At 41.3% G+C, this 26706-nt stretch overlaps 1 protein-coding gene across 1 annotated transcript in view; it reads right to left on the minus strand.

Annotated features, from left to right (window-relative positions):
* The window catches only part of LOC124545038 (alpha-tocopherol transfer protein-like), a 157887-nt gene extending 131536 nt beyond the window's left edge, over nucleotides 1–26351 (minus strand). The window contains exon 1 of the mRNA XM_047123821.1: nucleotides 26145–26351. Coding sequence (XP_046979777.1) covers nucleotides 26145–26288 — 144 coding nt within the window. The 5' untranslated portion in view covers nucleotides 26289–26351. The remainder of the gene's footprint in view (nucleotides 1–26144) is intronic.
* Nucleotides 26352–26706: the final 355 nt, after the last annotated feature.

A 26706-nucleotide genomic window follows, 5' to 3' on the forward strand; every position in this document is an offset into this window, starting at 1 on the left:
CTTTCCACGACAGTTTACTATCAATCTGAACACCTAGAAATTTGAACTGTTCAGTTTCAGTAATCATATGCCCATTCTGTGAAATTAAAACGTCGGGTTTTGTTGAAGTGTGTGCTAGAAACTGTAAAAACTGAGTCTTACTATGATATAGCGTTAGTTTATTTTCTGCAAGCCATGAACTTACGTCATGAACTGCACTTCTTGAAACAGAGCCAATGCTGCACGTAACACCTTTTACTACCAAGCTAGTGTCGTCAGCAAACATAAATATTTTAGAATTACCAGTAATACTAGAGGGTATGACATTTATATAAATAAGAAACAGGAGTGGACCCAGCACCGATCCCTTGGGCACCCAACATTTAACTGTGCCCCACTCAGACTCCACATAACAGCCATTCTCAACAGTGTGAATAATGAACATTTGCTGTCTGTTGTTAAAGTGAGATGTGAACCAATTGTATGCTACTCCCCGTATTCCATAATGGTCGAACTTATGTAGCAATATTATATGATCAACGTAACCAAACACTTTCGTGAAATAAAGGAAATAAAAGCCTAGTGTTACAGAGGAAAGAGCAAATAGCATTCTGAGTTATTAAACCACTTCTAAAAACGAACTGTACATCTGATAGCAAATTCTGTGAAATAAAATGATCAATCATCGTTACATACATAGCCTTTTCAATAACTTTAGCAAACACTGATGGCATCTAAATAGATCTAAACCTTTTCCCCTTTCATAAAGCGGCTTTACTATTGAGTACTTTAATCGTCCGGGGAACTGACCATTCTTAAAGGAAAAATTACAAATCTGCCTCAGTACAGGGCTAACATGTGCAGCACGGTATTTTAATATTCTACTACGCACTCCATCATATCCATGAGAGTCCTCAGTCTTCAGTGATTTAATTACTGACTACATCTGCCCCTTGTTAGTATCACAGAGGAATATCTCAGACATCAGTCTCGGATAGGCATCTTCCAAGAGAGTTACATGACTCCCTGTAGAAACTAAGTTTCAATTTAATTCACCAGGAATGCTCAGAAAATGATTATTAAATACTATATATATATCTGACTTATCAGTACCAGAAATCTTGATAGTGACTACTAAAATTTTGATATAATTCTCACTTTGTTCTACATATTATCCTTACCGCACTAGTCAGCAACCCAGGCTGCCTTTTACTGCTAGTGCCGCTTTCAGAACATTCTAATGGAAAGCAACTTTCAAAGAGCACGAGAAATGTGTTAAGGAAAGCATTATATTTGTCACCTATGTTATCGGCACTATTGACATCCGGCAACTCTTGTTCCTTACAAAACTCTGTATTGCCGCTGGATAGCTTTTCAACATAGTCTTCAATTATAAGCAACATTTGTTTGAGTACACAAACCTATTAGTGTTAAAATTTGTTCATCACGATCTGAAAGGCCATTCACCCTTTTACTAACATAATGTCCGTCTAGTAATGAAGAGGGAATAAAAACATTGTCTATGACGGGGCTACTGTTCTCCTGCACCGTAGTTGGTAAAAACACAGTCTGCGTCAGATCTAATGAGTTTAGGGCATCTTATAACATCCTTTTTCTTGCACAATCACATGCAAAATTAATATTGAAGTCACTACATTTAACTAATTTTTGGTAAAAGTGTAGCTTGAGCAGAAATGCTCTGAAGTCAGAGTTAGGGAACCTATAAACAACAACAATCAGAATTTTAGTTTTACTAAATTCAACTGCCCTGCACAACATTCGAATACCTGTTCAGTGCATTGACGTGATACGTCTACGGACTCAAATGAAATACTGTTTTTTACGTACATGTCCACTCCCCCACACCGCAAAGAACTCACTGAGAAACAGCCAGCTAATCTGTATCCTGGTGAAGGAAGCCTCCGTATCGTCAAATTATTTAAGTGGTGCTCCGATATACCAATAATGTCAGAGTCAAGATCTATCGTCAGTTCACTAACCTTATCTCTAATACCTCTTATATTTTGATGAAAAATGCTAATTCCTTGTCTGCTTGGATACCTGACCTCATCGGAAGATGATTCCTTTGTTAGAGGGACTCCCTTTAAGCAGGGATACCTATCAGCTGACTTGAATCTAAAAAAGGTGGAGCTGTAACACCAACTACTACAGGAATTTTTCCATGAGTGATCTCACTACCACCCACTACACTGTCACCTATAAGCTTTGCCAGCCTCCGCTTCCCGTAGCTATTTAGGTGGTGGCCACCCCTAGTGAAACCCAATATATTGATAATTTCTGTCTATGTATACATTTTCATTGTACTTCAACATGGCCTCCATCCATTTCCAAGCATTGCTCCCATCCTTGAAGAGCAGACCTGTAACCATTCGGAAGCATACCTTGTGCAATAGCCGACGCTGCTTTCATAGAGGTTCCTTACTTTCGTTTCGTGCAATCTTGCCTTCATGTGTCGCCAGGCAAAGAAATCCAAAGGAGTCAAATCATGTGGACGCGGTGCCCGCATTCTTGCTGAGTCCTAACCTATCCAGCTCTTAGCGAATCTTCGATTTAGGTACTGTAAGTAGGCTGTTTAGGTTTTCTTATTGGTAACGCCACGTAGCGCTCTGTATGAAAATCACTGGCTGTGCTGTGTGCAGTCTATGGCTAGTTTGCATTGTTGTTTGCCATTGTAGTGTTGGGCAGCTGGATGTTAACAATGCTTAGCGTTGTACAGTTGGAGCTGAGCCGCCAGCAGTGGTGGATGTGGGGAAGTGAGATGGCGGATTTTTGAGAGTGGATGATCTGGATGTGTGTCCATCAGAGACAGTACATTTTTAAGACTGGGTGTCATGAACTGCTATATATATTATGACCTTTGAACACTATTAAGGTAAATACATTGTTTGTTCTCTATCAAAATCTTTCATTTGCTAACTATCCCTATCAGTAGTTAGTGCCTTCAGTAGTTTGAATCTTTTATTTAGCTGGCAGTAGTGGCGCTCGCTGTATTGCAGTAGTTCGAGTAACGAAGATTTTTGTGAGGTAAGTGATTTGTGAAAGGTATAGGTCAATGTTAGTCAGGGCCATTCTTTTGTAGGGATTATTGAAAGTCAGATTCCGTTGTGCTAAAAATATTGTGTGTCAGTTTAAACACAGTCATGTATAATTTTTCTAAGGGGACGTTTCAGTACTCCCTACCTACGGCGGAAAAATGACAGGGGGCTTTATACTTGTAGGCGTACAACAGTGTCAGCTATGCCTTCTTGCTATAGCTTTGGTTCCAGGAGTTGCTGGAGCGTATGTTTCCTGTAATGGCCTCTCGTGCCAAAATGATGGTTGCATAAACCGTAGTCTCCGTGAGTCCAGCCTCACAATCATTTTCGATGTGTCTCTTTGCCATTCAGTGAAAGAGTAAGGTGCCGTTCAGTGTAAACGTGAGGTCATACGTTACTCCATATGTTGCCGATATGTTCGTTAGCCTTTCCTAAGATATGGAATGTCGCCTCATCAGTAAACAAAATGTTACCCATGAGGGGTTCGCTGTGTGCAGCTTCTATAAAATCGCAACAAACAGTTTGACGAGATGAGTATTTTGTGTGGTCTAATTTATAAAGTACCCTTTTTCATTACTGTGATGTGCAAACCACGCGGTCCAGAAGGGCACGATAATTTGTTTTGGGTTTAATGGTGTAAGCATTTCTGAAATTGCTAAGTTTTTGAACTGTTCACATGCTGCCATGGTTAAAGGATAACGTGCATGGCGAAATCAAATGTGTGCATGGCGAAATCAAATGTGTGTGCGAATTCGTACGGGACCACACTGCTGTCATAAACTAATTGAAACTAACTTATGCTAAGAACAACATACACACACACCCACGCCCGAGGGACTCGAACCTCCGGGGGAACGGGCCGCACAATCCGTGACATGGTGCCTCAAACCACGCGGCTACTCGGCGCCGCTGCATGGCGAGATCGCGGTATCTATAAACTGCGCTGAGTCAACTGTGGTCCACCACAGGCTATAGATGACAGAGGTGAGCGAAGACTATGGAGATGTGTACAGTGTAACACCCTAATGAACCCCAAAACCCAATTAGGAAAGACCATCATGATGTAAAGTAGGGCCGCGCGGCATTAGCTGAGCGGTCTCAGGCACTGCAGTCATGGACTGTGCAGCTGGTCCCGGCGGAGGTTCGAGTCCTCCCTCGGGCATGGGTGTGTGTGTTTGTCCTAAGGATAGATTAGGTTAAGTAGTGTGTAAGCTTAGGGACTGATGACCTTAGCAGTTAAGTCCCATAAGATTTCACACACATTTGAACATTGTTTTTTAGTGTAAAGTAGGGAAAGTTATCCTGACAGGTACGACAACTTTGTTGATGATATAACACCAGAAAGTCTTGATAAACACCAACATTAAGCATTACAGAGTGTGTTTCGGTAGAAAGGATGAAGAGAGAAAGGTCATCTTCAGTTATTTGCGACACATCTAAGTAATAATTGCAAATTAATACCATGAAAGTTAAGTCCAAAGAAATGTCGGTCAGAGATAACTTTTATGTGGAAGAGAGTTGTATACGCAACAAAGAAATTCAACGCGTCTACAGTACTCATTCACAGAAAAAGTAAGTCGCTATCGTGCTATCAAGTCATACGAGAGCAGCTCTTGCCATAGATGAGCGAACGGAGCGCGACGAGATTGTTTTACTTTCGAGAGTCGTTGTTGCGTTACGTAGACGCACGGATTTTGTGAACTGATATTCAGACTAGAGACTTGAACCGAGATAGTATGCTGACTGTGTATACCGAGTTGTTGGACTTTATTAACGGAAGTAGGCAATATTGGACTCAACATTCATATAAGTGAACTTACAGAAAGGAATGGACAAAGTTTCAAAAGACTATAATACATGTTTAGTCTCGAGTAGGAGACATTGACACGAATACATGAAGAAGATACAATTACGCCCAGGGTTAAAGCTGTCATGATTCTCACGATACTTGAAACTAATTGAGCTGCCAGTGCTAATTAACCGTGTGTGCGTGTGGCGTGAGGTTTATAAAGTATTTAGCGAAAAGGAACAATAAAATTGTTCATCAAAAGTGGAAATTCACCGTGTCGCCTCTATCATTCTATGAATATTTGGTAATTGCTCATCAAAAGTTAATGAACAGTGACTATTTAACTTGAAATTCGTGGACTATTAGTTGTGACACGGAAGGTTTGGACATACATAATATTACGACCCAAGATAATTAAGACATTGTTAAAGAGTATCTCTGGATCTCGCCTCATATAGAGCGAACAATTTTACTTAGCAACGAACAAACAACGACCAATACGAACTGCAATTAAACTTTTTCCTTGCTTTTGGTGATGTGGACGATGCGCATGAGGGAAGTTTCATCAGTTACTGCACTAAAAACCGGGCACATAATAATTCAACTTCAAACCATAAGAGACAATAAGAGTGCGCAGTTCGCATTAATAAGGAAACTGTGCGGACTCGCAATCAAGCTTTAATCATTACGCGAGGAACGATTTCTTAAGAGCTTTTTTCAGATCTTATCTCTCGTTAACCGACGGAGACATCCATCATCGCGCATCGCGTCTCGACTCTACCGACCGAGCTGTAGCAGTAACAGCTCCACGGCGTCGACAACACTAGCACGCGGTGTAGAGGGGACGTCATAACAGGCGAAAAGACGTTGAACTGTTGGGCAACATACAGCCCTGGTGAACCAACAGTGTCTCAAAAAGGACCATTCCGAGGATGTTGTTGAGTTTGGTGCTCCGCAGCAGGCGTCTGGTTTATGCATACGTGATGACTGCTGCTCGTCGATGACGAAGGCCGGAACCTGCGCGCCAATAACTGGACATCCATTGAATGGTGACAGGTGGCCTTTTCAGATGAATCGCGCTTTATGGATTGAGACTTTATGACCACCCCGTATTACAGCCGGTCTTCTCTCTAATAGGTGCCTTAATCTTAGATTATTACGTCTATGGCGCCAAATATGAACAGTATTTTAAAAACTTAAATACTAATGCGAAGGGTTCCCAGAATGAGATTTTCACTTTTCAGCGGAGTGTGCGCTGATATGAAACTTCTTGGCAGATTAAAACTGTGTGCTGGACCGAGACTCGAAGTCAGGACCTTCGCCTTTCGCGGGCAAGTGCTCTACCATCTGAGCTACCCAAGCAAGATTCGCGCCCCGTCCTCACAGCATTACTTCCGCCAGTACCTCGTCTCCTACTTTCCAAACTTCACAGAAGCTCTCCTGCGAACCTTGCAGAACTAGCACTCTCGGAAGAAAGGATATTGAGGAGACATGGCTTAACCACAGCCTGGGGAATGTTTCCAGAATGAGATTTTCACTCTGCAGCGGAGTGTGCGCCGATATGAAACTTCCTGGCAGATTAAAACTGTGTGCCGGATCTGAAGTAAAGCTGTGAGGACGGGGCGTGAGTTGTGCTTGGGTAGCTCAGATGGTAGAGCACTTGCCCGCGGAAGGCAAAGGTACCGAGTTCGAGTCTCGGTCCAGTACACAGTTTTAATCGGCCAGGAAGTTTCGCTAATGCAAAAGGATGGTAGAAGCAAACATCCGACTGAAATCAATCCATTGTTCAAAACCCTAAGAAAATAATGCTTCCAATATTATGTGGACACTATGTCGTGGCAGTTTTAGATGGGGAGTTTTTTGAGATATTGTGCGAGAAAGCGGTTGAGGTCGGACATGAACTACCACTGCCAACCGCAGCAGACAATTGCGCTGTAGCCACTACCACACGTTTTGTGTAGTTCAGTTTGTTTTGTGTTGTGGATTGCTTGTTTTCGTTTTTCTTATTTTGAAATGATTGAAGACCCTGGTGTATAAAGGGATTCTAAATCGACTCTGATTACAACAAAAGGAATTACCGATCCCTACGACCGTTGTGTCAGTTCAGCTTTCGTGCACGCACAGAATGAGCACGTCGACGGCAGCCCTTCCAGACGGAGGCGGGACTAAGTCCCTCGCACCCCTCGTCTCCCGGACAGTCCAAGTTCTCGTTTGTTCACGGTCGTGGTCGACTGCCACGATATACTGCCCGCATAATAAGCAGGCATGTAGATAAGCGAGAGAGAAAATCTAGATACAAAGTACATAGTACGCAGAAGTGTTGTTAGAGCAAAAACAATTACCGAGACACGACGATAAGTTTTTGCGACATAACCTTTATGTAACCACAACGTCAGCGTTAGGTAAGCCACATTGTAAAAGAGAAAGTAAAAAGCGCACTGCGGCTAACTTCAGCCTCAAGTTGTTGGCCGCAGCTGTTGGTGGGACCCATCACTCAGAGAGCAGGACAAAACGTAAAGGATCACTAGGGCTTAAAAGAAATTTTGGAATTTCATACGGTTGTACTATTCTCGTCATATCGTAAAGAGAGAACCTGTCACCAGATTAATGTCAGAAACATCTCTGTACTGCTCGTAATTTGTTCATTATGTGCTGAACTATTTTGATCATTTTGTGTTGAACTATCTGAACTGCCATTCTAGATTGTCTGCTGCTTACAAGCATGTGTATTTGACTGTATTTTAATTACTTACGAAAACGGATGGTTTGAAGATGGACATTTAGTACGAAACTATTCACCACCAATAAATAAAGGACACTTCTTAATGTGACATTCGACGAACCAGCAACCATTTATTTCAATAAAGGAAAAGTTGATGATCTGTTTCCCTGCAGCATGCTGATATTGGACGTAGCTGTATTTCACCAGCTGCAAAGTATTTCAACGAAGATAGAGAGACAGTCACCAGCTGCAGGTTCCAACGCCACAACAAGAATCGGACGGCAGCGTCTTTTGTTACAGAATGGAAATGTCTGTATTTATTGGAGACTATTTCACTTATAAAGATGATAGTTTAAACTGCTGAAACGGGTAAAGTGAACCAAGTCAAGGTTTTTTTCCGCAGCGGGTGACCGACCCCTTAGCTTTGTTGACATAAATATCACTCGCGGTGTTCGACATCCTGCATTCCTGAATTTCCGGGCATGGATGCGAAGAAAATGCTAAGTTACTTTGAATTTAGCAACAGTGCTTCATAAAGAGTAGTGGTAGTCTTTTGTATCTCATTTTGCACTTTGCAAATTACCCTACAGTACTGACTTGCCCTACACAATGAATCAATGTAACTTAGGCGCTGAGAACCGTAAGGACCTAAAGCGCACCGCATCGATTTTGATACCGTAGTACGTATGCATGCTCCTGAGGTCTGTTGATCTTACTGTGAACCAGATTTATCCATATTTGGAGCCCTATACAGTATATATGAACAGGGACGAAAAGCTATCTCACGAATATTCATTTCCATATGGGCCCAAAGCACAAAGGATAATTTTATTGCTCTGCGCTATTCATTTGCTATCTAGGTTTGTCAACATAATTAAGTATGTGCTGTAAAAATATTTCATAATCTGAGGTGTATCGACAGTTTTACCAGAATCTCAACCTATGGAACGTGCTTAATGAAAATGGTGATAACGAGGACCATGAAGTGTTGGGATACATCGTTATTGTTTGTGTCGTGCATTTAGTATCTGTTCTTTACTTTCTGATTCCAGCTTTACAGTTATTAAAAGCTTTACAACTGTCAGACGACACTATTCTCTCTAGCCCACATGTGGAAATTTTGTGAATTGTAATTCATTTCCAGCGGGAAAATACTCCTATTGGAGCACGAACAAAAGCGAATATGCCCCTGTTTAAAAGATACTGACTGAAAAGTGGAGTACCAGCTCCTCCTCCTACCTTCCTCAGGACTTTAAAAATTTTCCCAAAATCTTTGACATGCGTTCATATTCGTGTTCTTTCTATAATCCAACTCACTGTGACTCTCACGACCTCCCCTGAATGTAGTTCAGTCACCGCAACGTCAGTTTGTAAACTATGTTTCGCCTCATACCGGATTTTACGTGCGTGTTTTACGCGTGCGTGTAGGGTAACTTGAACCTCTGTATCTCGAAAACAGATAAGGATATCAAGAAAATTTTCAAGGTTTGCGAGAGCGGGATCATAGAAATATATATCCCAAAATTTTCAACCATTTACTGTGCATAGTCATCTTGGAATCCGCGGCTCGGTTTTGGTACGAAAAAACGGCCATCAACTAATGGTGCCTCCATAAGCATCTTAATGCCCACCGTGGATCACATACAATGCAAAAGGAACCATCCGATTTGCTCCATTTCCCTAAGCAGGAGGATGTGTGTGATGTTCATACTTTGACCCTACACTGTAGGACTCAGACACTACGACGATCCTTCAGTCGGGCACAGAAACGGTTCCTAGCCCAAAAGCTGTCCAAATCACTTGACCCTGCCTTTCTTTCATCAATAGAACCCAAGGTATGGGCCCCGGAGGAATCCCATTCTTATGCGTTGGGTTTCGGAACACAGTAAGTACCGCATGCTGTTATATGCGTATCACAAATATGTTCTTAAATTTTAATCAGTATTACATAACATAAAGTGAATATATTATTTTTTTTTGGTAAGAAGTGTAAGATGTTGGGACTTGTTTAAAAGACGATTCAGACCTATCAAACTGGTGGTCTGTCCATAAAACTGATTTTCACAAATATCTATTTTTGCAAAACTTGTTCCTGTGCTTTGATGCCTTACGGTTTCAGTGCCTCAATTGTTTCTTTTACATCTAGCCTACAGGGTGAACCTTAATTCTAGCGACATATCACAAAATGTTGTAGATGGCTGCACGTTCAGAGACCGTGAATAGTTACAATTGAAAGAAAAACAGCCCTCGGTCACTATTTTCCACAAATTAACCTGGTTTCAACACTGCTAGGTGTGTCTTCTTCAGAATTTAAAACAAAGAATGGTCTATATTCTATAACACGGTCACAAAATAATGACTGAAAACGTATGATAGGGTATAAAAACGGAATCATCGTAAAAAACTGACAGTATTTATATGTCATTTATAAAATAATAACTATGCCAAAAGGGTATTAGTCACAAAGATATTTAAGGTAAAGAAAACTGTGATGGCGAGCCACTGAGGGCTGCTCGTTACTGGCGTGGTGCAGGTTGCAAAACGCACTTAGTCCTTAGTGAATCGCCATCACAGGTTTCTTTATCTTAAATATCTTTGTGACTAATGCCCTTTTGGCATATTTATGTTTTTATAAATGACATATAAGTACTATAAGTCTTTTACGATGATTCCGTACTTGCACCCTATCATACGTCTTTAGTCATTATTCTGTGACCATGTTATAGGATATAGACCATTCTTTGTTTTAAATTCGGAAGAAGACACTCCTAGCAGTGTTGAAACCAGGTTAATTTGTTAAAAATAGTGACCGAGGGCTGGTTTGCTTTCAATTCTAGCGATAAATTTTCGAAAGTTATTCTTGTATATTTTCTGAATTTGTTGGTACATTGAACCAGTGATCTACTGAAGCTCGTTACGTAGTAATAAAATAATTTATTCGGTTTGTTACCAATTTTCCTCTGTTTCTATATAAAAAAGTTTCAACGACAGTGAAAAAGACTGTAGTATATAATCAACGAACCGTACAATGTAGGCAGAGAGAAGTGTAACAACTTTCAGGTACAGAACTACTTGTGATGTTGGAACGGCTCACCTTAACGTCGCTGTGCCGCTGTTCACTGCGTTTGGTGTACCCATGCACGAAGTTCAAAATGGTTCAAATGGCTCTGAGCACTATGGGACTTAACATCTATGGTCATCAGTCCCCTAGAACTTAGAACTACTTAAACCTAACTAACCTAAGGACATCACACACATCCATGCCCGAGGCAGGATTCGAACCTGCGAGCGTAGCAGTCGCGCGGCTCCGGACTGAGCGCCTAGAACCGCTAGACCACCGCGGCCGGCTGCACGAGGTTCCCATCGGCCAATTCTTCATCAGTAAACCTATGACATCTGCCGTGTATCACTGTAAACCTGTAACTAACACTGCCGAGTAACAAACCTGGGACACAAACGAGCAGTGCTGTATGGAAGCTTCAGGGCCAAAAGTTAAATGGCCATTATTGTTGTCGACACCACCACCACCTGCTCTTATAGTATAATAAACAGCGAGATAGCTTGTGTCACAACGACGTGAGCTAGATCCTAAGAGTAATAGACAGCCCGGGTAGCTGACTAGCGGGATAAGGACATCATGTAGAACAAAGCGGGAATTATATCAAAATGTTAGAAGTAGTCACAATCAAGCTATTACACATAGTACTGTAATGTGTTTAAAAATGTTATTACGAAGGCAAAGAGTTTGTGGTATACAAATAGAATAGTTAATTCACAGGATAAAATTAAAAGCTTATGGTCAGTTGTGAAGGAAGTGTCTGGTCAGCAGCACAAGGTCGACGATATAGAGTCAGTTCGTAGTAAAAATATTTCTGTTACTGCTAAGTCAGATATATCTACAGTATTTAACCATTATTTTCTTAGCATTGCTGGTGAATTAAATAAAAATTTAGTTCCTACAGGGAATCATATAACTTTCCTGGCAAATGCCTTTCCGAGATTGATGTCTGAAATACTCTTCTGAGATACAGACAAAGGGGAAGATGGAGTCAATATGTAATCACTGAAGATTAACGACTCTCATGGTTGTGATGGAGTGTCTAGCAGAATATTAAAGTATTGTACTGCACATGTTAGTCCTGTATTTATCCATATTTGTAATTTTTCCTTTAGGAATGGTCAGTCTCCTAAATGATTAAAGTACTCAGTAGTAAAACCGCTTTATAAAAAGCACAAAGGGATAATGTAGAAAATTTTAGACCTATTTCTATGCCATCAGTGTTTGCAAAAGTTGTTGAAAAGGCTGTCCATGTAAGCATAATTAATCATTTTATATCACACGATTTGCTATCAAATTTACAGTTCGGCTTTAGAAGTCGTTCAACAATTGAAAATGCTATATTCTCTTTTCTCTGTGAGGTACTGGTTGGGTTAAACAAAAGGTTTCGAACACTAGGCATATTTTTTGATTTAACTAAAGGCGTTTGATTGTGTTGATCACAAAATGTTGCTACAGAAGTTGGACCATTACAGAATACGGGGAGTAGCTCACAATTGGTTCACCTCTTACTTAAGCAGCAGACAGCAAAAGTTCATTATTCACAACGTTGAGAACGGCTGTGTTGTGTGGTCTGAGTGGGATATGGTCAAGTGTGGGGTGCACCAGGGATCTGTGTTGGGGCTATTCCTGTTCCTTATTTATATAAATGACATACCCTCTAGTATTACGGGTAATTCTAAAATATTTCTGTTTCCTGATGATACTAGCTTGGTAGTAAAGGATGTTGTGTGCAACTTTGGCTCGGTTTAAAATAGTGAAGTTCATGACCTAAGTTCATGGCTTGTCGAAAATAAACTAACGATAATCATAGTAAGACTCAGTTTTTACGGTTTTTAACACACAGTTCAACAAAACCTGACGTTTTAATTTCACAGAATGGGCATACGATCAGTGAAAAAGAACAGTTCAAATTTCTAGGTGTTCAGATAGATAGTAAACTGTCGTGCTAAGTCCAGGTTCAGGATCTTGTTCAAATACTTAATGCTGCCATTTTTACTATTCGAACGGTATCTGAAGTAAGTGATAGTACGACACGAAAATTAGTCTACTTTGCTTACTTTCATTCGCTTATGCCTTATGGTATTATATTCTGGGGTAACTCTTCCCAGTCTAAAAGGATATTTTTGGCTTAGAAAAGGGCGGTTCGCGCAATAAGTGGTGTAAGTTCACAAACCTCTTGTCGACCCCTGTTCAAGAGTCTGGGTATTTTGACATTGGCCTCTAATATATACACTCCTGGAAATTGAAATAAGAACACCGTGAATTCATTGTCCCAGGAAGGGGAAACTTTATTGACACATTCCTGGGGTCAGATACATCACATGATCACACTGACAGAACCACAGGCACATAGACACAGGCAACAGAGCATGCACAATGTCGGCACTAGTACAGTGTATATCCACCTTTCGCAGCAATGCAGGCTGCTATTCTCCCATGGAGACGATCGTAGAGATGCTCGATGTAGTCCTGTGGAACGGCTTGCCATGCCATTTCCACCTGGCGCCTCAGTTGGACCAGCGTTCGTGCTGGACGTGCAGACCGCGTGAGACGACGCTTCATCCAGTCCCAAACATGCTCAATGGGGGACAGATCCGGAGATCTTGCTGGCCAGGGTAGTTGACTTCACCTTCTAGAGCACGTTGGGTGGCACGGGATACATGCGGACGTGCATTGTCCTGTTGGAACAGCAAGTTCCCTTGCCGGTCTAGGAATGGTAGAACGATGGGTTCGATGACGGTTTGGATGTACCGTGCACTATTCAGTGTCCCCTCGACGATCACCAGTGGTGTACGGCCAGTGTAGGAGATCGCTCCCCACACCATGATGCCGGGTGTTGGCCCTGTGTGCCTCGGTCGTATGCAGTCCTGATTGTGGCGCTCACCTGCACGGCGCCAAACACGCATACGACCATCATTGGCACCAAGGCAGAAGCGACTCTCATCGCTGAAGACGACACGTCTCCATTCGTCCCTCCATTCACGCCTGTCGCGACACCACTGGAGGCGGACTGCACGATGTTGGGGCGTGAGCGGAAGACGGCCTAACGGTGTGCGGGACCGTAGCCCAGCGTCATGGAGACGGTTGCGAATGGTCCTCGCCGATACCCCAGGAGCAACAGTGTCCCTAATTTGCTGGGAAGTGGCGGTGCGGTCCCCTACGGCACTGCGTAGGATCCTACGGTCTTGGCGTGCAACCGTACGTCGCTGCCGTCCGGTCCCAGGTCGACGGGCACGTGCACCTTCCGCCGACCACTGGCGACAACATCGATGTACTGTGGAGACCTCACGCCCCACGTGTTGAGCAATTCGGCGGTACGTCCACCCGGCCTCCCGCATGCCCACTATACGCCCTCGCTCAAAGTCCGTCAACTGCACATACGGTTCAAGTCCACGCTGTCGCGGCATGCTACCAGTGTTAAAGACTGCGATGGAGCCCCGTATGCCACGGCAAACTGGCTGAAACTGACGGCGGCGGTGCACAAATGCTGCGCAGCTAGCGCCATTCGACGGCCAACACCGCGGTTCCTGGTGTGTCCGCTGTGCCGTGCGTGTGATCATTGCTTGTACAGCCCTCTCGCAGTGTCCGGAGCAGGTATGGTGGGTCTGACACACCGGTGTCAATGTGTTCTTTTTTCCATTTCCAGGAGTGTATATTCCTTACTGTCATTTCTTATTAAGAATATTAGCTTATTCCCAAGAATAAGCAGCTTTCACTTACTTAATAGTCGGCAGATATCAAACCTGCATCTGGATCGGACTTCCTTAAGGGGGGTAGGACGCTCATAGCAGTGGAAGTTCAAAAATATAACAAGATATATTTTTTTACATGTGAAAGTCATTATGTTTTCACTTACTATTCGCTGCTTTCGGTGCTATAGGTACACTTTTCTTCATAAGTAAGGGAGATTCTTCGATTAATTTTGCACAGCATACAAACCATACTTACACGTGTATGAAACTCTAGAATTTTCCAAATCTATTAAAAACTGTGCTAAAATTTGAGATAATTAACCATAAAATTTGAGTTTTTTCTAAACATGAAGTTTAAAATGTAACAGCTCATTCGTTTAATTAAATAAATTCTAGATTTTCATACACCTGTAAGTATGGTTTGTATGCTGTGCAAAATTCATCGAAGAATCTTTCGTACTTGTGAAGAAAAGTGTACCTGTAGCAACCAATGCAGCCAATAGTGAGTGAAAAAATGATGAAATTTCACACGTAAAAAAACTTATTTTTTTAAGCTTTTGAACTTACATTGCTATGAGTCTGGTTCCTGAATCCTTCATGGTCGTATTGACAAAGTTTTATGAATTTATTTGTAAAAGTATAGACAATGGAAATTAAAATGTTGTGTTGTGCTTCTCCTGCTCCAAGTCGGCCCGTTTGACGTCCTGCCCTCCTTAAGTCTTGTGCAAAGATGTGTGCATTATACTGCTGCATCCATTTTCAATAAGCCACCACTCGAAACCAAGAATATTAGCTACAATCCACGCGCTTTTAAATAGAAACTGAAGAATTTCCTCATATGTCACTCCTATTCTGTCGAGGTGTTCCTTAAAAAATTGAACTGATTCTTGCTGTATTGTTGATTGCGTTCACTTAAACTTATGGATTGACTTTTTTCTAGGTCATAAATATTTTATTACATTTATGTTGTAATTTAATGTACTGACACGTTCCATGACCTTGGAGATTTGCTCCTCAACTTGGCTACGCAACTTGACGTGTAGATAAATAAATAAATCCGTGGGACGGATTGAGGACCACTGTACACTAGCTAGTCTGACTGAGGTTTCTATGCGGTTTCCCACGCTCGTTTTGACAAATATTAGTCTGATCCGCAAGTCCCACCTCGGAGAATACGATACGCAAACGTCTAAAGTACGATAACACATAGAATTAAGTTTAGACGATTCATAGACAGACGGCGTACAGGAATTCCCTTCGTTATCGTGCGTGTACACCTGCGCGCCTTGCTGGCAGTCGCCGTGCGACTGCAGCTTCCCGCACGCGGAAGCAGAGGCGTCCAGTGTGAACACAGGTGTGAATGGAATCCATTCGCACGCACGTGCTTAGGAAGAGGCGCGCACCTACACGCATGCCACTACTTGTATGTGAGGTAAGCACGGTCGCGCGGGTACAATGCGCGAGGCGCGCAGGTGTAAACGCACGTTTAGGTTACCTTGACGATTGTGGCGACAGTAAGAGCATCTGACGACAAAGTTAAATAACAAAATAAAATTTTCCAATCTTATACTAATAACAGAATTGTAAAACCGTCGTGTCTGTCTGTCTGTATCCCCAAAACTACTAGCGAATGCCACGAAGTGGTTCCTTCATCTTCGGAATCAAATCAGTCACAAGGGCTTAGGTCATATTACTGTTCGATCGTGGGCATCACCTGCGATCAGCTTTGCGAAAGAAGCGGCAACACTTTCTGCGCAACCAACCTATCATTTTGCACGACAACGCGCGAGCGCATACAGCGCAAGATGTGGCTGCTCTGTTCGGTCGATGGGTCTGGTAAGTACTGTACCAACCATCATACTCCCCGGACTTCCGAAGATGAAGCAACCACTTCGTCGCATTCGCATCAGAACTGTTCGACAGGCAGTAGACCGCTCCATTCGCACCATAAACAGAACAGGCTCTGCTAATGGTATACGAGTATTACGTCTTCCACACCGCTGGCGACAGGTTCTACACAAGGCTGGTGACTATTTTGAAGGACAGTAACAAGTACAAACATGTAACTCTTTAGTATCGGTTGCGAATAAATAGTTGCCACTATTTAAGTTCCAGCTCTCATACATTTGTCTAGGTAACATATTTAACTGATTAACATTGCAAAATCATAGATTAATGTAAGTGCGAGACAAGCCATTGAAAACGTGAAATGCTACTGACACATTGTAAATGTCGTGTGACTAGGGCCTCTCGTGGGGTAGACTGTTCGCCGGGTGCAAGTCTTTCGATTTGACGCCACTTCGGCGACTTGCGCGTCGATGGGGATGAAATGATTATGATTAGGACAACACAACACCCAGTCTCTGAGCGGAGAAAATCCCCGACCCAGCCGGGAATCGAACCCGGGCTCTTTGGATTGACATTTTGTCGCGCTGACCATTCAGCTACCGGGGGCGGATTCGTGGTACATTAACAACGAGTGTAACCGCCAGGAGGTTGAGCGCAAGCATGCAAATATGCATAAATTGTGTTGTATAGGTTCCGAATGTCAGTTTGCGGGATGGAGTTCCGTGTTGTTGCACTTGGTCAGTCCGTACAGGAACAGTTAATTTTGTTTGTGGACGACGCTTGAGTTGTCGTCCGAAGATGTCCGATATGTGCTCGACAGGAGGCAGATATGGTGTTCGAGCAGGCCAAGGCAACATGTCTATATTCTGTAGAGCAAGTTGGGTTGGAGCAGCAGTATGTGGGCCAGCGTTATCCTGTCGGAAAACATCCCCTGGAATGCTGTTCATGAACGGCAGCACAACAGGTCGAATCACCAGACTGACGTACAGATTTGCAGCCGGGGTGCGTGGGATAACCATGAAAGTGCTTCTCCTATCGTATGAAATCGCACCCGATACTATAACTCAAGGTGTAGGCTCAGAGTGTCTAACCCGTGGACAGGTTGGTTGCAGGCCCTTCAACTGTTCTCTTACAACTATCACACGGCCATCGCTGGCACCGAGAAAGCTGACTCGTAACTTAAATAAATGTGACACATAGAGCATACTCCAGGCTTCAAGACTTTGTAACTAAAACTCTAAGAAGCCGATCTTGTCTAGGATATTGGACGGATCACAGGTGACGGATAATGAACGTTCCACCAGATACGGTGGACGGCTACGAATATAGAATAAGTTGTTCCGGACCAAGGCAAAATAAAACCAAATCCACTTTGCGTCTGTCTTGTAGGATGCGGCATAGTGGTAATTGTCTATTCACTACTGGTACAGCTGAAATGTATATTCTGGAACTAACGCTTCTAGTCTTAACACTCTGAGTTCACTCAGTGAGTCTACTCAAGGCCACCTGATTCCAGGTACAATAGTCATCGATTATTTTGATAATCACAATATTACCCAAAGTGGTAAATCCACCAGCATTATTACTGGCGCAACTAGTCCTCCGGGCTCTGGAGTGGCCAGATTAAAATGCAGTGTGATTCAGCAGAGGAAGTAGGAATTCACTGGCCAACTTAAAATCAAAATATTTTTTGCAACGCTTAACACACAAACATTCTCGCAACCAGGCTTCGTAAATTGGGAGATACATTAAAAGATTCAAATTTCGGCACTCCAAGAAACACGAATGACGGACAATGACACCATGCATTTTGGTAATTATCGTCTTTTTAAAAGTAAAACTGATAAAAGAATTCTTAATAATACATCACATCTAGGAGTTGATTTTGCAGTCTCCATAAATATTTTAAATTCAATTATCGGAGATAAAACCAATTAATTATAGACTAATGACAATTACTCTTAAATGCGCAAATAACACACACTTAATTAATGCCCATGTACCATTCAGTGAGGATTGCCGTAAAAAATATTAAGAAGTTAATAAAGCTTGGGAAACGTTAGATTGCATCAGTTCGAAAATTCCATCAAACCATGTTAAAATTTTAACGGATGATTTTAATGCTCAATTAGGTAAAGAGAAAAAATATAAGAAAACGGTGGGTGGATTTCCTGCGCATAAATGAGCAAACCGAAATGGCCAAAGATTTGTTGAAACGTGCAAAATTTCAATCATAAAATCGTGTCAACACATTTTAAAAGGATCCCTTCTAAACAAAAAAACTCAGTGGGCACTCAATACATCTATTGTGGAATTTCAAATTGATCATGTAGCAATTTCATACCAAAACAACAAAGAAGTTTTAAATGTCCAAGTTACGAAAGGGCCTAATATAGATTCTGATCATATTTAACGCCAATAAAAGTAAAACTTTTACCTCAAAAACTCTTCAAAACAAAAAAATGATACCCCAAAATTTTACACTGTTAAAATAACTTCAGCTCTAACAAGCGAGCTTAACAAAAAACAATCCAACAATTGGCAAAGCCTAAAAGAAAAGTTAATCACAACAGCACAAAATTTAATTCCGCTTCGAAAGAAACAAAAACACCCTTGGTGGAAAGCGGTCTGTGAAACAGCAGGTAAGTCTAGGCATGAGGCATTCAAAAATTTGAATGGTAAAAAAACTGAAAATACGTACAACATCTTTCCAACTGTAAGAAAAGAACTTCTAAATTAATCCAACAGATTAAAAGAAACTATGAAAATGCCTGACCTCTGGAAATCGAAAAAGACTTCCAAAAGAACAATACAACAAACTTCCACTAAAACACTCAAAACAAAACTAACTGGTTACCGACCTGAAAGTCTTTGCTTCAAAAATGGAAATGGCTATTTAGTTCTTAACAACCAGGAAAATTATAACATATCTGATAATTATTCTGAAAAACCATTAAACTGTCCAGAACCAGTGAATAAATTCCAATCGCAGAAAACTAATAACACCAACCCTGACACTAAAGAACCTGACGAAATAGAAATAATTAAACAAATTAAGAGACTTAAAAACAAATAAAACATCCGGTGAAGACGGTATAATTGCAGAACTACTACAATCAACGGGTCCTAACACTATAAAAGAGTTCACTCAACTAACAGTACATATTTCGCAAACTGAGAAAATACCTGGGTAATGGAAAACTACCCTAATTCATCCATTGCATAAAAAAGGTGACAGAACCGATGTTAATAGTTACCGAGAAACCTCTATTCTCCTACTACATACAAAATTCTCTCGCAATGGTTACTTTATCGAGCCCAAGAACAGTTTGAACCTAAAATTGGTGAATACCAAGCAGGCTTTAGACCAAAGAGATCCTGTTAGTAACAAATTGTTAATTTAAAATTAATCCTTACTTTCAAAGGATTTCCGGTTAAAGTACTGTATCTACATTTATGGATTTTAAAAAGGCCTACGACTCAATTGATCGTGAATAGCTTTTCCAGATTTTAAAGGAACAAGGGCTAGATAATAAAACTCTAACACTGATTAAAGAAACGTTAACTGACAGTATCTCTAAAGTTAAATTCATGGCAGAAATTTCCGAACCATTCGATAGAAAGACTGGTGTTAGACAGGGAGATGGACTCACCCCATTACTGTTTAACTATGATTGGGAAAAGGTGATTACAGGATGGTGAGAGCAAAAGTTAGGTTAAAATATAGATCAATCAATCGAGTTAGGTATAAGTAGTATTAAAGTAGATTGCCTCGCCCTTGCTGATGGTCTCGCAATTTTAACTAAGGATATTACCACAGCTCAAAAACAAATTGAAATTCTTAAAGAAGTTGCAGAAAAAGTAGGACTACAAATATCATTCATAAAATGGAATATATGACAGGCAACAAACAAGCACCAAAGTTTTTGAACACAAAATATGGGAAAATAAAAACGGTTTCTCAGTTTAAGTACTTGGGGGAAATCATACAGGAAACCGGTCTGGAAAAAGCTGAAAACGAAGATCGCTGTCAAAAAATGGTAACTGCATTCAGATTAACACAAGATATTTATAACAAAAAATCACTTTCTAAATTCAGTAAACTTTGGTATTACAGCATTGTAATCAAACCTGAATGTCTTTATGGGGCAGAAATTTTAATTTTATATAGAAAGAGGAATATTGAAAAATTCAAAAGAACGAAAGAAAGAAAGATTATTAATAAAATATTAGGCCCCAAAATTACTGATGGAGAGACTTGTAAGCTGAGAAGTAATAAGGAAACAGAAGAATACACGGACACGCATGGTGTCTGAGCCAATTAAATGGATCGCTGCGATTAAGGAGGATCTTAAAGTAGCCGGTATAACTCAGGCATACGTTACAAATAGAAAAACATTCGGACAAAGGATATTTGCTTGGAAAGTTGGTCAGAGGGAAATTAGAAAACGGATTAGAACACCGTGGTCTGATGAAAGAAAGAGACTTCATTGTCCAAGGATGAAACGAATTTGAACACCATGGAAGGCCAACCATCGAAAGTGACATTGAAGGATTGTATCTCGCGTGGTCCTACTGGGTCCACACGTGTATAATAATAATAATAATAATAATAATAATAACAATAGTAATAATGGAGCATACATAGCAGAAGAAATCATCTACTGCACCATCACACTGTTGACTACAAATTACTGGAAACAGTAACTACAACACAGTACCTGCGATTAACCATCCGGAGCGACCCTAATTGGAATGATTACGTGAAGCAAGCAGTTGGAAAACAGGTGCACGACTGAAATTCATAGGAAGAATCTTAAATAAATGTAATTCGCCCACGCAAGAAGAGGCTTACAAAACACTGATTTTACCGATTCTTGAATACTGTGCACCCTTAAGCGTTGGATTAATGGAAGAGGTACACAGGGTCAAACGAAGCGCATTTCGTCACGGCATTCGGCGCGAGTGCGTTACGGAGATGATGAAGCTACAAGGAGGCGTTTTGCATAACACAGTGAATTATGCGAAAGAGTACGATCCTGCAAAAATTGGGCAACACATTACTTCCTCACACAACAGTAGTGCCAGAAGTATCCACCACCACTCACCGTCAGGTGTCTTTTGTAATATAGAATTAGATGTAAAATCCTGAATGTGGTGATTGTAAGAAAGTTTTCCATCTACAATGAATTTTTACTCTGCAGCAGAGTATTCGCTGGTATGAAACTTCCCGGCAGATTAAAACTGTGCGTCGGACCGAGACTAGAACTCGGGACCATTGCCTTTCACGGGCATGTGCCCACAGACTGAGCTACACAAGCACGACTCACAATCCCTGCTCAGAGTTTTATTTCTGCCAGAACTTGCCGCCGTCGAGAGGCAAAAGTCCCGCGTTTGAGTCTTGGGTCGGCAAACAGTTTTAATCAGGAATTTTTTGACAGCTATCTTCTTTCTTGATGTTTTAACAAGTTAGACTTCACTGTTATTTCAACTATGAAACATTTTATTAGAAGTAATTTCACGTGGATATTATTCCTGTGTAGGGGGCTTTTGACATTAGTGCGCCATTACTGAGCTATGCAGAAGCAGGTTTTCTTACTAAACGGGATCTGTCCGACTCCACTTTGCCTACATCTGGTATAGTTTCGGTTTCAAATTTTATCACGAGTGTTTGATATTATCTGTCTTGTTGTCAGTTTTTCGTCGCATAGAACTTGACTTCAAATTTAACAATAAAACTAGGAGAAAAATATTTCTCTGTATAGAATTTGTTTTTTAAGAATCCCTCAATAAGCGAGTCGTCACGTGTGCAATGGCGTCAGCAGAAATTTATCCAAGACGGGGAAATTACATTTTTGTTATAATTGATTTAGCTTATGAAATAATTTGGCAGAAATTATACTAAACCTATTACGTCAAACGATTGGTAGTTTCAGCTCGATATTTTTCTGAAGGTAGATAACTTCGATAGCTAAAAGGTAAGCATACTTCATTCATATATGCAAAATACATGTTTCATATTATGAATATGAATTTAGATTCTCTCTTTTCGTTTTAAAAATCTAAAATTACATTTTCTATGTAATCCAGCGTATCCAACTAGTTGCAAAATAAAGCTAGAAATATTCGCAATAACTGTTTCGCACATATGATAACAATGTTAGTATGACATGGAAAATAATAAAATGATGAAATAAAAGGAAACTGTATTTTGAGAAAACCTTGCTGGTTATTAACCAAGACAACCAGCAGAAATTTCACTGATTTATACTCTTCAAAGTGAGGAATAGGATGTTTGCTTCAAAAACGGTTATTCAGTTTTAACGCCTTCTACGACATTTCGTTTGCTACAAACTTAGCATCACATCATTTTACTACATTTATTGAGTTTTTTCACGGCTTCAATTTTTCAGAGTTGACTAGCATAGCTTAAATTAAACAAAATCATTTTTCAGAGCTCCTTTCCTCGGTTTCTTTTGGTTGATTGTAACGCAGACCAGTATTCATAGAGATGAATACGGGCAGCCTCTCCAAACAACCACTTAACAGACTAGGACTGAACTAAGATGATCTTCTTCTTCCTAGTTTGCCACAACGTGCAGCCGTCAAAACATGACTTCTGAATTCGTTATCTTATAGCTGCTATCTGTTGCACTCCACGGTGTTCGAGAAGGTTCCAATTCCTGGCGTGGAAAATTTTTCTGCCTTGAAATTTCTCTTTTTCCCCTTCCTTTTTTTACTGAATATGAAATTCTTCTCTTTTCTATCGGTGCATTTGGGTCCATAGACGAAGTATGCTAAACCATATTTTTCATGGTCTACTACAATCGCTAGCGATTCGAAAACAGAGTGTGGTCTCAACAGGCCATGATGGTTCTTCTCCGACCACAGATCAGTGTTAAAACCACTGCTGCCATTAAGTTGTGCAACAGCAGGGGCGGTTGTCCTTGTGGAAACCGGAAATGGATTTTGGATAGGAATACTGCAAGCAGATTTATTTTGTGCTGGGAATACGTTTCCGAAATGTGCGCACCAGAGTGCTGGAATAATTTTTGTTTTGCCTTCTTTTTTTAGCGGCACACACCGAGTTCCCAGAATTGATTCCCATTGTAAACCGATGCGTAGTACTTAGCTGCATGGTTACGACATCTTTGTGTGCATCTATCTCCGTTTTAGTGACGTCGGTTACCGATGTGTGTACCATATCATGTGAATAGCCTAAACGGGGACGCCTATACAGTATCTCACTATGTTGTTGTTGTTGTGGTCTTCAGTCCTGAGACTGGTTTGATGCAGCTCTCCATGCTACTCTATCCTGTGCAAGCTTCTTCATCTCCCAGTACCTACTGCAACCTACATCCTTCTGAATCTGCTTAGTGTATTCATCTCTTGGTCTCCCCCTATGATTTTTTCCCTCCACGCTGCCCTCCAATACTAAATTGGTGATCCCTTGATGCCTCAGAACATGTCCTACCAACCGATCCCTTCTTCTGGTCAAGTTGTGCCACAAACTTCTCTTTTCCCCAATCCTATTCAATACTTCCTCATTAGTTATGTGATCTACCCATCTAATCTTCAGCATTCTTCTGTAGCACCACATTTCAAAAGCTTCTATTCTCTTCTTGTCCAAACTATTTACCGTCCATGTTTCACTTCCATACATGGCTACACTCCATACAAATACTTTCAGAAATAACTTCCTGACACTTAAATCTATACTCGATGTTAACAAATTTCTCTTCTTCAGAAACGCTTTCCTTGCCATTGCCAGTCTACATTTTATATCCTCTCTACTTCGTCCATCATCAGTTATTTTGCTCCCCAAATAACAAAACTCCTTTACTACTTTAAGTGTCTCATTTCCTAATCTAATACCCTCAGCATCACCCGACTTAACTCGGCTACATTCCATTATCCTCGTTTTGCTTTTGTTGATGTTCATCTTATATCCTCCCTTCAAGACACCATCCATTCCGTTCAACTGCTCTTCCAAGTCCTTTGCTGTCTCTGACAGAATTACAATGTCATCGGCGAACCTCAAAGTTTTTATTTCTTCTCCATGGATTTTAATACCTACTCCAAATTTTTCTTTTGTTTCCTTTACTACTTGCTCAATATAGAGATTGAATAACATCGGGGAGAGGCTACAACCCTGTCTTACTCCCTTCCCAACCACTGCTTCCCTTTCTCACTATAGGAATGGTCAATATTTAGCGATTATCCCCAGCTGCTCCTCTCGCATATACTGTATGGTCTGCACAATTTTGTTTTGCTTTCATTTAATCGAATTGTTATGTTCGTCACGATTTGGAACATCTTCTAAACTTTTGACACCAATTAAGACTATAGAAACAAGGTCTTTTCCTGATGTACTTGTAACAAACAAGGGATTTTGGTGCCTGGAGCAGGAGGTCTTCGTCAGTCCCACCTTTGGATTTCCTTTGATACTATTTCCATAGAAACTTTTATCCCCAAACTCATACTTTTTTGAAAGAGAAATACCAATATGTATACATTTAGACTTGTAAATATTTTACAATACCGAAATATTGTCGTACAATTTTTCATCCCCCATTTCACCCCCAAAGGAGTTCAATTTCCAGAAAAAGTGAAACACGTATTTTTTATTTCCAACCGAGAAGTCAGACTCAAATTTTCATACATTTAGCTTTAAAAATACTTTCCTAATGAAACCTTTTCATAAAACATTTCATCGCCTGTTTCACCCTCTTAGAGGCGGAATTTCCAAAAACACTGGAACACGAATTTTTTTACTTCTAACCGAGTGTAGCTTTAAAAATACATTAGTAGTTGTTAAATAATTTATTTAAAAGAAAAACTTTCACTCATTGTATCGCGCCCATAGGGGTTAAATTTCCATAAATGCTGACCGAGAAACAAAATATCACTTCTGGTAAGTTAAACTTCAAAATTGCCTTAAGAGCGACATTTTTTCAAAAAGCCTTTCATCACCTTTTTTTTCCCACTTTAGGGGTGGAATTTACAAAAATTTCTTCTTCAACGGTGCCTACAGTACAGCACAACACCCTATCCAAATTCCAAATTTCTCTGCTTAGCGATTAGAGCTGGGCGATGACGAGTCAGCCATTCTGGACACTGCCTTTTGTATATACGAATGTGACAGGAAATATCATTTGAAGCAAGTTGGAAAGTAAGTTGTGGTAAGTTCTATGGGACTAAACTGCTAAGGTCATCGGTCCCTAGGCTTAAACACTACTTAATCTAACTTAAACACTAGCTTACGCTACCGACAACACACACACCCGTGCCCAAGGGAGGACTCGAACCTCCGACGGGGAGAGCCGCGCGAACCGTGGCAAGGCGCCCTAAACCTCGCGGCTACCCCGCGTGGACTCATTTGGAAAAAAAAAGGTGGTAGTAAAAGAGAACTCTAAAATGTATACCCCAACAGGCATGAGCACTGCTTCATCTTCGATACTGTGAAAAAAATTTCTTGTACTGTATGCTCCTTTGCTTTCCATACTTTGGGAGGAGGTAGTATGGACTAAAAAAAGAAAATAACTGTCTACTAAATATGAGCTTTAAAATGCATTCCTTAAGAGCTATGAGCACTTGTTCGGCAGTAGTGATGTCTTTCACATTAGCGAAGATGAACAAGTGATCGTAGCTCTTAAGTTACGTATTTTAGATCCCATGTTTAGTAAACTTTTTTTGCTTCGAATGATCGTTCCTGTCATATCTCTGAATAATGGCCATTCTTCCTCGGACGCGATCTATAGTGGCACGAGACGCTAAGGTTGATTCCTGGTGAACAAAATATATTCATCTCCACCGCTTGGCTGACAAGTCGAGAGCAGGTGATAACATAAGGTATCGTAAAACCTATGCTCGAAGTATTTTCGCTTCTGCCGATGCCTGTTACGTGGAGGCTAACGGCGAGACGAACGGCACAAAGGTTATGTGAATACGTCACGCACAGTGTTTAGGGGGTCGGACAGAAGTCTTGTGTACTCACCTGTTGCCTGGTAACCGCACAGATCGCCACTTCGGTAATGCAGGCGCCGCCCCCTCCGGCCGGCATGATAGACGAACTGCAGCCGCTATCGCGGTCGTCGGGCAGTGGCTTATCGCAGCCGAGCGCCTCTCGGTGAGCGGGCATTGCGGTGCAGATAACGCGGGCTTCGTCACCCACCAGCCCAGCTGCCGGACTGTGCCGTGGCGCGCTGCGCCCCCTCCGCCGACACGGGCGCCCGGCCTTGCCACCGCGGCTAAAACCTCACAGCATACCGGTTTGCGCGCACCGCCACAAAGGAGCGGTGCTACCTGTTACACGATTTTTGCAGCGACATCGCGTTACGTAAAAGAAGTGAGAGGAAGTGGCTTCCCACAATTGGTTGGGGTCATATCCCATACCAAGGTCTAGTAGAACTTAGTTCCAGCTTGAGAATAATTAGCTCATAACATGGTTCTGATCTACTTTAGAGGACATCACCAGTCGGTTTGTAGCGCTGCGGCTGGCGTAGATCAGATATCAAAAAATGGCTCTGAGCACTATGGGACTTAACTTCTGAGGTCAA

Source organism: Schistocerca americana, chromosome 8, assembly GCF_021461395.2.
Source record: "Schistocerca americana isolate TAMUIC-IGC-003095 chromosome 8, iqSchAmer2.1, whole genome shotgun sequence".
Classification (NCBI taxonomy): Eukaryota; Metazoa; Arthropoda; class Insecta; order Orthoptera; family Acrididae; genus Schistocerca; species Schistocerca americana.